The 15,751-nt window shown below is 42.7% G+C and overlaps 1 protein-coding gene across 1 annotated transcript in view; it reads right to left on the reverse strand.

Annotated features, from left to right (window-relative positions):
- Ugcg (UDP-glucose ceramide glucosyltransferase) overlaps positions 1–4,939 on the reverse strand; it is a 33,978-nt gene extending 29,039 nt beyond the window's left edge. Inside the window, exon 1 of the mRNA XM_021159886.3 lies at positions 4,383–4,939. Coding sequence (XP_021015545.1) covers positions 4,383–4,480 — 98 coding nt within the window. The 5' untranslated portion in view covers positions 4,481–4,939. The remainder of the gene's footprint in view (positions 1–4,382) is intronic.
- Between the last annotated feature and the right edge of the window lie 10,812 nt (positions 4,940–15,751).

The raw sequence follows: 15,751 nt of genomic DNA on the forward strand, positions 1-15,751 counted from the left end.
GAACATATATTCAGAAAATACATCCTTTTAATAAAATAAAGATGATTCTGCACAGCATTTTAAACAAAATACTATTTCCATAGTTTTTTAACTTTGTTAAATGTTGAGACTCAACTGCAATTTTACATATCCAGTTAGGAAAGGGCAAGTAAAACAACAACAACAACAACAAAACAACCTTGTTCTCCACCTGAAAACAATTCCCATCAAACTAGGAAACGGATTTTTTTTAATGAAACCATACATACAAAAAAAGTGACAATGAGACCAGACTGCAAAGAAAGAAACAGAGAGAGAGACTAACTAGTGAGTATGGCTGAATCTATATACAAATTTGTCTGCTAGTTATTTGCCTTAAAGTTTTTGTTTTTGTGACACAGGGTCTTATAATACTCCTTAGGCTAGCCTTCACTGCAATCCTCCTGTCTCAGCCTTGCTAAGTGCTAAGATTACAGATATGCACCAAGTATTATATATGTTAGTCTGTTTTCTTCTACTGTTGTGAATTTTCCTTTTTAATTTTCACATCCTACACTGTGACTTTTCTCAGAATTTTCTTTGTTATACAATGAGATCTAGACACTTTGGGTGTTTGATTTGCACATCTCTTTCCAGGAAATTTCTTCTTTCATTTGATTTTGGTGTTTTGAGACAGGATCTCTCCATTATGTAATTCTGGCTGTCCTAGAAGAACCTGCTATGAAGACCACGCTGGCCTTGAGACCCACTATGAAGACCACACTGGCCTTGAATTCAGAAATCTACCTGCCTGTGTGCCAGCACTCTCAACCCAGAATATGCTCTTATCAGTATAAAAAGGATAACATTGAGGCAGGAGATATGGCTCAGTAGGTAAAGGTGCTTGTCACCAGGCCTGATAACCTGAGTTCAATCCCCAACCCCGAGCCCCCTCATGGTATAAGGAAAAAAATTGAACTAACTCTTGCAGGTTGTTTGTGAAGTTGTAACACACACACATACACATTTTAACATTTAAAGGTAACACCCGGGAGTATTAAAAAAATAATAATAATGACAAAGCTTTTTTACAGCACTTCAACAAAGCTAATATTCGTACTATGCTCCAAAATGTAAAATTATAACTAGGCATGGTTGGCACATGATTTTAATTCTAGAACCCTGGCAAAGACAGATGGATCTCTGTGAGTTCAAGGTCAGCCTGATTTACATTATGAGTTCTAGGATAAGCTGAGCTACCTAGTAAGACCCTATCTCAGAAAAGGATTATTAACTAGGGCTCTAGATCTCATTGTATAACAAAGAAAAATGCTGAGAGCCTGGCGGTGGTGGCACACGCCTTTAATCCCAGCACTTGGGAGGCAGAGACAGGCGGATCTCTGAGTTTGAGGCCAGCCTGGTCTACAGACTGAGCTCCAGGACAGCCAGGGCTACACAGAGAAACCCTGTCTCGAAAAACCAAAAAGAAAAAAAAAAAAAAAAGAAAGAAAAGAAAAATGCTGAGAAAAATCAGTGTAGTATGTGAAAATTAAAAAGGATCCATCCCATAATCAGCTTCCAAACGCTGACACCATTGCATACACTAGCAAGATTTTGCTGAAAGGACCCAGATATAGCTGTCTCTTGTGAGACAATGCCGGGGCCTAGCAAACACAGAAGTGGATGCTCACAGTCAGCTATTGGATGGATCACAGGGCCCCCAATGGAGGAGCTAGAGAAAGTACCCAAGGAGCTAAAGGAACTGCAGCCCCATAGGTGGATCATTATTATGAACTAACCAGTACCCCAGAGCTCTTGACTCTAGCTGCATTTGTATCAAAAGATGGCCTAGTAGGCCATCACTGGAAAGAGAGGCCCATTGGACTTGCCAACTTTATATGCCCCAGTACAGGAGAATGCCAGGGCCAAGGGGTGGGGGTGGGTGGGTGGGGGACTGGGGGGGGAGTGTATTGGGGACTTTTTGGATAGCATTGGAAATGTAATTGAGGAAAATACCTAATAAAAAAAAAGGAAAATTCTAACAAACATATATAATTAATATATACAATACTTGGAAATGCAGACGATAAAAGGGAACATAAAGCAGAACACTTGTCTAGCTTCAAAGTGAGAGACAATAATATAGACAGGAGAAGCCACAGCATGTGACAGATTAACATAGGAGTTACCTCCACAAAAACACAGGAACTTGACAGCAGTATAAGCAAAAGACTATAGCCACATAATTTATGACTAAATGAAATTACCATATACAAATCTGAAAAGCAACTCAGTGGAACCAATAACTAAGTGGATGAAAATCAAAACAAAAGAAATAGTGAAGAATAAGGAACACAGAACAGGGAAATACCCATCACCTGACTGCCAGGACTAGGAATAGCTATCACATTTTATAAGGCAACATTGTATCAAAGATTAAAAGATGTATCATTTCTGGTCCAATACTTCCCCCCCCTTTGAAATGTGATTTAAATAGATGCATGTATAAGAATTCATCACAGGAACTAGCAATATATCTTAGGGATGAAGCACTTGCCCAACATACAGAAGGCCCTGGGTTTGGTTCCCAGCACAGGAAAAAGCTAAGAAATACAAATATAACTGTTTCTTTTTAAGTGTTGCTTAAATCAACTGAATAGCCTACCAAAAACAATAAATGAATATTAAAAGCTCAGAAGCCAAAACGCCATGCATCTTCCTACGCTAATGGAGAGAGCTCACACATTTGTGCATAGAAAAACAATAGTCAGGTTACTTTGCAGGCAGCTCCCGACAAGCAACAGCCTTGGGGTGTTTGGCTCTTCATGCTTAACTTCTAGCACCTAGAACAGTGCCCTGTACTGCTTATCAAACACCATTTAGTCAGTAGGTGAGATTTTAAAGCAGGCCGTGGAACAACAGTCATGACACGGTACAGTCTCCACTCTCCTCTTCTGCCTGATATATATATATATGTGTGTGTGTGTGTGTGTGTGTCTCTATATACATACAATATACATATACATACATACACACACACACACACACACACACACATATATATACCTAATTGGGAAGGTAGGCAAAAATGGTTAACAAGGTAACGTTTTGGTATGTTATAACTATCTTCTTTATTCCTTTCTGTACTGTCTAAATTCCTGATAAAATAACTATTGCTTTTTAAAGAGCCCATGTAGTTAAAATGAATACTGCTTACATTTCTAAATTCCAAACAGGGTATGTTTTCTTTCACTTTTAAAAAAACCCACAAAACCCTGTCTGCTTATCTTATACAGGTGTCGTCTTTCTCGGTGTCAGGAAATGGCACACCAGATGGAGAAAAGCACATGTTTTCTATAGTGGAAAAAAAAAAAAAAAAGTAACTGCCTAACATCCTTCCCTGTTTTTCATTAACATACAGCCTATTCTAGCCTATCCCTATCTGGTAGTTAAAATTAAATAAATAAATAAAAATTTCCTCCCCCTTCTTTCAGGCTAAAATGCCAAGTGAGTTCATCTCTACACATTTAAACAGGCTTCATTTTAAAGACATTTCATTGATGGATCAAAACTCAGTCACCTATATCATGTCTCTCTCCGCCCCTTCACCCTGTTCTGTTTTAGTCATGAGCTTTATAGGGAATAACCTTATTTAGATTTTTATCATGTTTCATCCTTCTAGAATGTAAGCTTCATGAGGGCAGGAGTTTTGTCCTGCTCTCTCACCTATGTCCCCAGCCCAACTCCAGGTGCTATCTAGTAGGCCTTAGGAGGTACCTGCCAAATGAAAAGATGTGTGTGGAAAACAGATTAAGGCTGCAACTCCAAACAAGCCAATACATAAAGACTTGGAAAAAAGATAAATAAATAAAGACATGATACTGAAATGCCACGCTGACAGGACTCGATGCTTTATAACACTGGCTCGGAGACGGACCTTCTTCAAGGCGGGCAGGTGCTACACACCTAAGCCAAGCACATAGCTCTTCTAGGAAGGAGGTAATCCACTGGGAAGTCTCGGGTGGCGGTGAGCAGCTCCCGGAAGAGTGTAAAGGACCATCTCCATAATAGAGACGTGGCCGGCGCGGAGGGAGCGGAAAACCTCACAATACACCATACATCCTCGCCCATATGGGAAGAAAAATCACACGAATCTCCTACACAATCAAACCAAGTAGACAACCCTCCACCAGACAGAGAAGCAGGCTCCTCTCCTAGAGCTCGGTAGTCGCCTGCAACCCAGGAGTCGGGTCGCGGCTCCAGCGCTATTCCTTCTCCAGGACCCCGCGTCGCACCGCCCCAAGGAGACCGATTTAGAGGGCCGTTTGGGGATCAGCTTTCTCTATCCCCGCAAAACGCTACCCTCCACCGCACACACGCCTGCCAGTCCAGCTCGTCCCCGAGGCCCCGACCCTCCAACTCACGTGTAGATGATGGACATGAAATGCATCAGCCACAGCACCACGAAGAGCACGAAGCCGAACAAGGCCATTCCCTCCTGGGCCAGGTCCAGCAGCGCCATCCCCCGGCCCGCTGGCCCGGCCCGGCCCGCTCCGGCCGCCGCGGACAGCGCTGCCGCGGGAGGAGGACGCGGGGGCCGCCGGGTGCGGGGCGCGGGCCGCGAGTGGAAGGTGGGAGAGGAAGGGCCGGCGGGGCGGCTGGCGTGCGGACGGAAGGGGCGGGCAGGGCCTGCGCGCCCCCGGCCGCTCGGCGCGCGCTCAGCACCGCGCACCCCTTAGCGTGCGCGCGCTGGTGTGCTGCGAGCGCAGGCTGACGGCGCTGCGCGCTCTAGGCGGCCGTTGCCGCGCGATCGGGCTCCCGTGGTCCAGACCCTCCCGGCTGCCGCCGCTGCCGCCGCCGCCGCCGCCGCCGCCGCCGCCGCCCCCGTCCCTTTCGCTCGCCGCGGCTCCGCGTTCTGGTCCTTGCTCTCTGCGGGCGTCCGAATCCCAGCACGATGCGGTCCGCCCTGCCCCGCCCTCTGGAGCCCGGTGCCCGTGCCCCCGCCCCCGGGGCGGCGCCCTCGCGCCTCGGTGCCGGCCCGCGCGCCCACGGGTGGAGCTGCCCCCGCGTGCTCGCCGCCCGGCAGCTACCAACCGCTGCCCGCGCCCGCGGGTTCAGCCTCCGTGCGCACCCCCCACCCCCCTGCACTGTCTCTAAGCAGCACGCGCCGCCTCTACACTTTATCTTGGCCAAATCCGGAGGAGCCAAGAGACTGTGTTATTTAAGGAATCCCCAAACTCAAAATCGGAAGAATCTCTTGGTGCTGAATTCGCGCAAGATTGTGCGTTCTCTAGGGCAGCTGAGTGTAATTTGGCTAAGATGTAGCCAAGAGAGTTATGGAAATGTAGCTAGTTCGAGCATTGCTAGGCTGTTAAGTGTTGCCAGTACACCGCTGACAACCCATCTCATTCATAAATCTTGTATTATTTGCTGGGATGATAGATTTTAGTCATACTGGGTTAAATTACGTTACTCCATTTTAAAAAGCTGTTAAATGTTGCTATTACTAAAACGTTTAATTATGCATGTGCACAATACTGAAAATGGGGAAGTGAAGGCTAGACTGTGTGAGAAGCCTGTATGTAGCCCAGTTACTTATGGGACTGAAGCAGGAGAATTACCTGAACTTGAACACACAGGTTCCAGGCCAGGCTGGGCAAATTCAGTGAATCCCTGTGGTGGAAAAACAAGAGTATTCTAACTTTAAGTCGCAACTGGGAGAAGCTAGTAGTAAATGTTTCCATTTGTTTCTTCAGCCTGGATACATCTATATTGTTTACAATTGTTCTGTGTTTAAACTGTTTATTATTCAAGTTATTTTTAAAAGATAATCCAAAAATGTCGGGCAGTGGTGGCGCACGCCTTTGATCCCAGCACTTGGGAAGCAAAGACAGGCGGATTTCTGAGTTCGAGGCCAGCCTGATCTACAGAGTGAGTTCCAGGACAGCCAGGGCTACACAGAGAAACTCTGTCTCGAAAAAAGAAAAAGAAAAAAAAAAAAATCCATAACCTCCCTCAAGGGATTTCAGAATTGAATTCAGTTTTTGTTTTGCTATTGATTGTAGTTAATAATAATTGGGCAGCTTCAATCTGTGCTACACATAATAAACTACAATTACACAGATTTAAGGTTTGCAGTGTCCTTTGTTCTACTGGTGAAAAATCAGTGGGAAAGAACCATGCTTCGAAATTAATTTCCAGCTGTTGAGAGTTACTGGTTAATAGAGTTACAGCAGGATGGAATCCATACATGGAGAAAATTGCACAGGGTTTTAAATGCCACGATTGTGATTAATCAATTCTAAGGCTCACTTTTAAAGCATTCTTAACACATTTTCAATAATCCATTATTTTCAAGAATCCAAAATGGAAATGCATCTCACACTCAGTGACATCTTACAAATAAAAATAATAGGCCAGGTTTCTTTTTCTTAAAATGTGCTTGCTAGTCATATACAAAGCAATGCTGTGTGTTATCAGTACTTCCTTGGACTTGGTCAAGGATATGAATTTCTCAATTTGAGCATTTTGTAGCATTTTTCATTTTTTCCAAATCTTTCCTAGACCTTTACAGCAAAGGATTCCATGCAGTATGGTAGGTAACACAGAAAGGACAAAGGAAGCTGGTGTAATTGGGTATAACTGAATAATGTTCAACTTTGTTGCACTTCATCTTGATTAAATTTAGTCTGCTCAAACCTGGCTTTCCAGCCAGAGCTCTAGGGGCTGGAAAGATGGCTCAGCTATTAGAGCTAATCTTTCAAAAAGACCCTGGTAAGACGTGCATGCAGTATCCATGGAGAACAGAAGAGGGCGTCTGATTCTCCCATCTGATTTCCCCAGAACTAGAGTTACAGATGGTTGTGAGTACCAAGTAGATCTTGCTTTGCACAGGTCCTTTGGAAGAGCAGCCAGTACCCTTAACCTTTGAGCCATCCCTCCAGCACAAGGAAAATATCATCTTTAAAGAAATTTCTCATTCACCAATCTAAAAAGTCAACATGCTTTATGATGTCAACATTGATACTCTGAGAATGGCAATGTAAAAAACAAAAGATTCCAGTGATTGCCAATTGTGTATGATCCACGTGGCCGATGGCATACACTTGTCATGGGTGGGAAAGTACACCAAGAGTGAATGTTAGTACTAAGTGTGACTTTGGGTGGTAACAATGTGCTGGTTCATTGATTGTAACAAATGAGTCACACGAGTGTGAGATTTTGACAGTAGAGAAGTCCTGGAGAGGGATATAGTGGGATGTGTGGGAATGCAGGATTTTCTGCTCAGTTTGGCTGTGAACTTAAAACTACTCAAAAGACATTTTAAAATAGTGAGTGCTCCACACACATATGCTATGTAGTATACTATATAAACATATGTATTAAATATATTAAAATAGGTAACTCAAATCATGTCTCGTGACTTAGGTATTATGAATTATGTAAATATATGTAACAGGAAATGCTGTGAAAGTCTGAACTAAGATCAATGAGATCCACTAACTCTACCCTGTAAGCACTAAAATATTTTGTTCAGTGCATAAATGAACTATTCTACATTGACAAAAGTCACTAGTAAGTTTGCTCAGAATTCTTCTTTGTTCTTAAGTTTTTAAAAAGTATTTTTTAAAAAGAGAAAAAGACATCAATCATCCCCCTCGTCCCTCCTACAAAATTAATTCAGAGAAGTGAGTAAAGATACACAAGCCCCAGAGGTAGAGGTCAGGGACAGATCCCCTGCTTGGCAGGCTCAAGGCCTTCAGCCTAATCCCAGCATGGACCCAAAGGACTGATGTGTGACTTTGCCAGGTTGTTTGTTTAGGGACAACCCATCAGAAAACCCACCTGTGGATAAACAGCACTCATTGCATTCCAGAGCTGACTGACTACATCTCCTATCTTTGTCAGCATTGTTTGTTTTTTTTTAATATTTCAATAAACATCCTTAAAATCACAGTTCAGAGCTGGGACTGTGGTGCACGCTTGTAACCCTTGTATTTGAGAGTCAGAGGCAGGAAGATGGTGAGAGGCTGACCTGGGTTACACTCAGTCAAACCTGGTCTTCAAAAACCAACCCTAAAGAATGGGAGCAGTAATTGGTTCCTTAATGTTACTGTTTTAAGACGTCTGTTGTGAATTTTCATCCCTAGAAAAGCTTTCTACACTTAAGTGCGGAAACATTATTTCCTAGACACTGAGTACATTTGAAGTTTCAAAAACTGATGTTGTTCAAATGAAGTTTTCAAAAACAGAAACAATTCCTGATTCTAATTGACAAGAGAAATTATATATATATATATATATATACATATATATACATATATATATTCTAATTGGATTTAGAAAAGTGGTGTATGTTGGTGCAGCTGGGGTGATTAGCATACCTTTGTTTGGTCCTTTGATAAACGGCTGGTTGTTTAGTGGGTGTGGTCTAGGGGAGTGCCCACAGGTCACTGGGGTTCAAATCCTGTTCAGCTCCTCTGCTCTTATCTGAACACCTAGCTAAAAACTGCTTGATTTTACTTACTTTTAAAGTTTTCATATTTGATCTTACAATGTATTTTGCTAACCCACAGTTTGCTAGGTCAGAACTTTAATATGTGTTCTTTACTGCTTAGTCACGTCTCCTACTTCCTACACGTGTTGGTATTTTCCTAAGTTAGTTTGAGCAAAAAAACACTTTTCAAAAGTTGTGTGTATGTGTGTGTGTTGTGTGTTGTGTGTATGTGTGTGTGTTGTGTGTGTTGTGTGGTGTGTGTGTTGTGTGGTGTGTGTGTGGTGTGTGCGTGTGTGTGTGTGTGTGTGTGTGTGTGTGTGTGTATGTGTGTGGGGGGGTGTGGGGGTGTATACAAGAGTGTGCTTGTTTGTGTCAGTGCTTGTGGAGGGGCTGGATGTTAACATCTGGTGTTTTCTTCAGTCACCCTTGTTTGGTTTTGGACCCCAGGACAAGGGACTAAGGTACATATTTTACAGGTCAAAGCAAACCTGGCTTTCAGGTTCTCCCAGCATCCCCCAGTACCTACCTGGCACACCCTACCCCCAATCCTATACTTTCCAGCCTGCCAGCTGAGCTGCCCTTCCCCCAGAGGCTCTTCCCTGTATAATCCAGACATTTTGGTTTCCTCTCCCTCCTCTCTCTTCTTCTCCTACTCTTCTTTCTCTGTTTGGGTGCTCTTCCCCCAATTCCCATGGTGACTTCCCTGGCCTCCTTCCTTGGGGCCAGTAACTTGCCAGAGAGCAGCTTCCCGATAAACCTGCATTTAATATAATCTAATGTGCCTTGAATATATTCATTCACCAGCAGAGAAACAATTTATCATCTTTTCCATCTTATTGATTGATTGAGTGATTGAGACAAGGTCTCTCACTGAACCTGAAGATTACAAGTTTCAGATAGACGACAGGCTGTCCTCCTGTGTTCAGACCCCTGGTCATCCTCACCCAGCACTGGGTGTATAGACCCTAACTGCTGCTGCCAGAGTTTCACATAAGTTTTAAGGATCTGAATTAAAGTCCTCAAGGCCCTTCACCCACTCAGCCATCTCCCCAGCTCCTGATCTTGAACTTTTGGAGTTACTAGGATTACAGCCATAAGCTACTATGCCTGGTGCAAGGAAGCACTCTTGAGAGGCAGCAGTACACTCTTGATCCTTCTCTACCCGTTGCTTGCTCTCTAAAGTGAGTATATTGAAATGAATTAATTGAATGAATTATTGTTTGGCAAACTATTATATACGTATTAGTTTTAACATCTTAAATGCAGCGAAATACATTGACAGAGACACTAAGATGTGTTGGCAATTCAAACATTGTGGTCTTTCTTTTTAGCATTCCATTCATTTCAGTTACTAAATTTATTTAATTAATTCATTCAATTAATTCATTTCATAAAGTTACTTCACTTAATCTTTTTGGCCTCTTATCAAATATTCCATGACTGCTATAACAATATTTTATATTTAATATTTATAATTAATATTTTAAAAATAGCACCTGGTATATAACTTCTACTTCCTATTTTATTACTTCAAAGAATTACTAAAATGTAATTAAAATATGATTTTTTTAAAGCCAAGGTCTCATTGTGTGCTCCTGGCTGATCTTGAAAGCCCTACATATACAGACTAGCTGACCTGAAAAGCACAGAAATCTGCCTGCCTTTGCCTCTCATGCACTCAGATTAAAGGCCCATGCCCCCACAATCAGCCACATTTAACTCTCATTAAAGAGCAAAGGCTGTTGAGATAAACTCAATTTGGGTTTAAGCACTCTACCAATTAAGTAAAAGCACCTTGAAAAACCAGACTGGGTTTAATTTTTAGTTCTTCCACTTGTTTGCCGCATGACATGAAAAAGTCAGTTACTTCAGTGCTGCTCTTATCTATAAAATAAGCTGGAGTGTTGTATTATCACACACACAAACATACATGCATACATACACTTCCAAATACATAGCAACAACTCGAGCCTGCTTGTTTGCTGGTTTGTTTTGATACAAGGTTTCTCTGTGTAACCTTGGTTGTCCTGGAACTTACTGTCTTAGGCTGGCCTTGAACTCAGAGATCTGTCTGCCTCTGCTTCCTAATACTGGGATTAAAACATGCATTGCCTGGCTGAGAGCTCCTGCAAGTGTGAAGGAATGAATGAAGGAATGAATGAACTAAAATTTTAGCAGAACCATCATGTCTGGCATGAATTCTGGATGATAGCTGCTCCTATGCTTTGAAGTAGTCTTGATCAGTGATTGTTGTTTTGGTTGGGGGGGTTGTTTGTTTATTTGTTTGTTGGTTGTTTTTTGTTGTTGTTGTTGTTTTTTGTTTTTGAGACAGGGTTTCTCTGTGTAGCCTTAGCTGTCCTGGAACTCACTCTGCAGACCAGGCTGGCCTAACTCAGAAATCCGCCTGCCTCTACCTCCTAAATGCTGGGATTAAAGGTGTGCGCCACCACTGCCGGGGGTTTGTCAGGGATTGTTAAGGGGATTTTGTTTTTCTAAAGGATTCTCAGAGCATAAATGCTTAGATGATGGGTCTGTCAAAACAACCCCTAAATCGGATAAGAAGCAATTGACTTGCTAAAAGTGCATTTTGTTTAGCAATAAAAAGAGTTTATAGGAAGCTGTCAGTGTTCAGTCCTGGAGAGGCTGATCCCCCTGCTGTTTGAGAAGTCCAGACTCATCCTGAAGTCTCTCTTTCTTCAATCAGTCTTTCAGCATAGGCATAATATTGAATGAAAGAAGCCATCTATAAAGAGTAAATACTGGGCTGGAGAGATGGGTCAGCAGTTAACACCAACTGCTCTTCCAAAGGTCCTGAGTTCAAATCCCAGCAACCACATGGTGGCTCACAACCATCCATAACAAAAATGCCCTCTTCTGGAGTGTCTGAAGACAGCTACAGTGTACACACTGTAAATAAATAAATAAATCTTAAAAAAAAAAGAAAAAAAAAAAGAATTGAGAAACCATCAGCTACAAGCCAAGTTCAAAGTCAACTAGTGTGACAAGACACCCAGACTCTAAAAATAAATAAAATATTTTTTTAAAAAAGAGTAAATACTATCTGTTCTAGTTAGGAAAATTTAACATCCAAGGTATAGAGATAATAACAATTCCACTTTATTATAAGTTAAAAACGAGGGCTGGAGAGATGGCTCAGCGGTTAAGAGCACTAACTGCTCTTCCAGAGGTCCTGAGTTCAATTCCCAGCAACCAACCACATACATGGTGGCTGACAACCATCTGTAATGGGATCTGGTGTCCTCTTCTGGTGTGTCTGAGGACAACTACTGTGTACTCAAATACATAAAAAAAAAAAAAAAAAAAGAATAGCAATTAGCAGGTTTGCACTGGATGCGTAGTGACAACAGAGCTCTATTAATGAGGCAAAGAGGAGGTAAATAATTTACACGAGGCTGCATTGCTAATAAATAGGCCAGACTGCTTGTAATTTGAATGTGTGAAGGGTGAGGAAAAGAAGTGTCTGGTTTCAATGACTTGGCTGCTCTGCCACTGGGATCCCGTGGCGTTCACTTTGGCTCCTCAGTCCTCCTTGCTGCTGTTCCAGACCTGGTTCTGAGGTCTTAATGTGTACGTGCATGGGCCAGGCATCTTGGCAAAATGCAAATTGCAATTCAGTGAACTTGGAGTGGAGCCCGAGAGTCTGAATTTTTAATAAGCACCCTGGCTGTGCACACAACCTGCTATACAGATCCTATTTGGAGCAGCAAGGTTCTGACCAGCTGTATCACCCACATCTGGATTCACAGGAGTGGTCTGCCCTCAGGTAATGAGAAATTTTTTTTTGTTTGTTTGTTTTTTGTTTTTTGTTTTTTCGAGACAGGGTTTTTCTGTATAGCCCTGGCTGTCCTGGAACTCACTTTGTAGACCAGGCTGACCTCGAACTCAGAAATCCACCTGCCTCTGCCTCCCGAGTGCTGGGATTAAAGGCGTGCGCCACCACGCCCGGCAACGAGAAAATTTTTACAGTGCTTGCTTGCTTGCTTGCTTGCTTGCTTGCTTGCTTTTCCAAAGTTCTTAGCTGTGTTTGCTCAGTCCTACTCAGACATTTCAGTCCCTCCTCCAGACTCTACCCATCCTATGGCTATGGCACTGCAACACTACAAAAAGATACTCTCTTCCTACCCCTCTTCTTACCCTTTTCCCCTTCCCTCCTTCCTTTTCCTTTGTGGTTTAGGAACTAAACCCAGGGCCTTTCACATATTAAACAAGCACTTGTTTGAGCTACAACCTAACCCTAAAATTTAATACTTTATGTTAACTTGAGATATTTTACTGGCTACTTTACTGGCATATTCAGGGGAAATCAGGCGATGCCTCAACAGCACTGAGCAGGAAAGGGAACTTTTCACTGACATTTATATTCTCTTGTGTTACAATATAAAGACTTTCACATTTCTAAGAAATGTTACAAGTTCCAAATTGCTAGTTTAGAAAAGTCTCCCCTTTCCTTGAGGGTTGGTCTATCAGTGGGAGTGGGATTTTGACAAAGGAATTCTGTGTCCAGTAGCTCAGTACCTGATGAGAATTTTAGGTAGCAGAACCTGCAGTGTAGAAACTTCAAGAAGGTAAAAGGTCATGGTGATACTGCTTGTGAGTACACTGGAGGCCATACTGAAGCAGCAAGGTAGGTTCCCGCCACACTAACCCACTCCTCTGAGAATACATAAACTCAGGGAATAAGGAAAAAGCTCTTTAACACCATGCATCCAGTTCTGGCTAACACCCTAAGAGAAACCAGCCCCAACAGGGCATTTTAACAGCTTATAGATGTCTTAGGATTTAACATTCCACATATCCTGCCATCTTTAAATTCCTCTCAGATTCCCGCCCCATGTTATACTTTGAGCAATTGAAAAGAACCTGGCAAGTCTGGCCATTTTGGATTACTGGGCGATGATTTACCTAACACAGATATTGTCATGGCCTCTTTTGAAGTTGACCCGTGCTGTTCTTTTTTTTTTTTTTTTTTTTTTTTTTTGGTTTTTCGAGACAGGGTTTCTCTGTGTAGCCTTGGCTGTCCTGGAACTCACTTTGTAGACCAGGCTGGCCTCGAACTCAGAAATCCGCCTGCCTCTGCCTCCGGAGTGCTGGGATTAAAGGCGTGCACCACCACGCCCGGCTCGTGCTGTTCTTTTCTAGCAACTCTTCTCCAGGGAATACCCTGGGCCAACCTGCCCGTCAGACAGAATTATACTTATCCTCATAAAGGAGCCAGGACTTACTTAGTAGGCAGCTGTTTCCCAGTACTGTCCCCTTAGAGCTGCCTGCTAGAGGTATGTTCTTTGATTTGGGAACAGGGCCTAATTGTCAGCAGTCTTAGTGAACAAAACATATTCTCAGCAAGTCTAAACTTTAATCGTGTTAGAGGCACCAACATTTTCCCACAGATTCTAGCAGGCCTGGCTAGTTGCTGCTTATTCTCCAGTTATATTAGAAGCTGTTCTCCTTCACCTAGATCCATTTACTTTGTGAAACTTAGTTGTTTGTTTGGGTTTTTTTGTTTTTGTTTTTGGTTTTGTTTGTTTTTGGTTTTGGTTTTTTTGAGACAGGGTTTCTCTGTGTAGCTCTGGCTGTCTTGGAACTCACTTTGTAGACCAGGCTGGCCTTGAACTCAGAAATCTGCCTGCCTCTGCATCCCAAGTGCTGGGATTAAAGGCGGGTGCCACCACACCCGGCCCCAGTCTGCTTTTACACCATTTCAATTACATGCAAATAATAGGGACAGTTCTAGGTTAAGGAACAAGCAAGACAATAAACACAAATAGTCAAGGAACAAGCTAGGCAATAAATGAAGTCCTTTGATCACTATTTTTAGGGCTTATCAAGATGACCAAATATCTGAGCCTACTTCCCTGTCCTAGCCCAAAGTCAATTTCTTGCCCAAAGCCTACTTCCTTGTCCAGGCCCAATGTCAAATTCCTGCCAAGTTTCTAGAAGTGGCCCCAAAAGCTCTCCACACTCTCTCCACTGATATCTCTGGATTATTACTTACTAAGTTTATATTTTATCTGTGTTGCCCATGGACCCTTTTGGGCAGCTATTCTGGCACTGCTTTTTCCTTTGTACCTATATTTTGGCCATCTCTTCCTCTTGTGGCTTTTGGCTGTGGTCTGTCTCGTATGCCCTTGTCATGGGGGAAAACCCTCCATGCCATATGAAAGACGGCACGAAGAATCTTAATGATTCTATAACCAACAAGATTTATTTAGCTGGAGTTTTGTATAGAGATATTTTTATGTCTAAGGCAATTACTGGGCTGTTCCCATGTGTAGGAATCAGCAAATCAAGTTACCTGCCCTGTATGATGTTCTCAAATTTTTCTTTTCTGTAGTCAAGATCTTCAGGAGGTCTCTCCCTGTCATATATGGTGAATATCACTCTGGAAAGGGTCCAGAGTGTTTTCTTCTTTCTGATTAACACAAATACAGAGCCTCTCTCCAAAAATAGCATGTCTTTGGTCTATTAACCTGAAATCATCCCAACTTGCTTCTTGGTCATGATGTTTGTACAGGAATAGAAACCGTGACTAAGAAAAATTGGTACCAGCATAGTGGAGTATTCCTATCACAACCTGACCATGTTTTGGGGAGGACTGTGGAGGAATATTAAGCTAGAAGAGCTATTGGGATGTTAAGAGCTCTGTGGGATGTTCTGTGGGAGTTTGGAAGATAATGTTGAGAACAGTGCAGAAGATGGAGGCCTGGCTTGTGAAATGTCAAAGGGAAGATTAATGACTTTTATCAGGGCCACTGGTATTTTGATTTTGAAGATTCTGTGGTTTTTTGGTCAGCTGGGGCTGAAGAATCAGCTGTGATTAACAAGATACCAGAACTACTAAAGTGAAACCTTTGCATTACTAGTACTATTGATGCTGGTTAGCTGGAGCTAAGAAATCAGCAGTGATTTAAGAAAAGACCAGCATCATAGAGATGAAATCTTCTGGGAAGTGTTTTCTGAGATCACAAAGCAGCTGTGTCCCAGAGATAGCCAAGGTTGTACCTCATGCTGCAGCTGTACTTGGTAATGTGTAAGAGTCACCCAGGTGGCACTGGTTTTGAAGACATGAAGGGATCATGAAGAGCAGCTGAGGCTCAGCACTGTGAGGGCCATGGAAAGTCATTGGTGAAGGTGCAGCCTCAGTTGCAGTTGCAATTGATGGCTCAGTACTGAAGGGGTCATGCAAAGGATCTGAGGCTTGGCACCATGAAAAGAGCCTGTGAGAGGCTATTGGTGAAGCCTAGTTGCAGTGTTTTGGAGATGCCAGTACCATGAGAT

This window comes from Mus caroli, unplaced genomic scaffold, assembly GCF_978045245.1.
Source record: "Mus caroli unplaced genomic scaffold, Mus_caroli_1 scaffold_6, whole genome shotgun sequence".
NCBI lineage: Eukaryota > Metazoa > Chordata > Mammalia > Rodentia > Muridae > Mus > Mus caroli.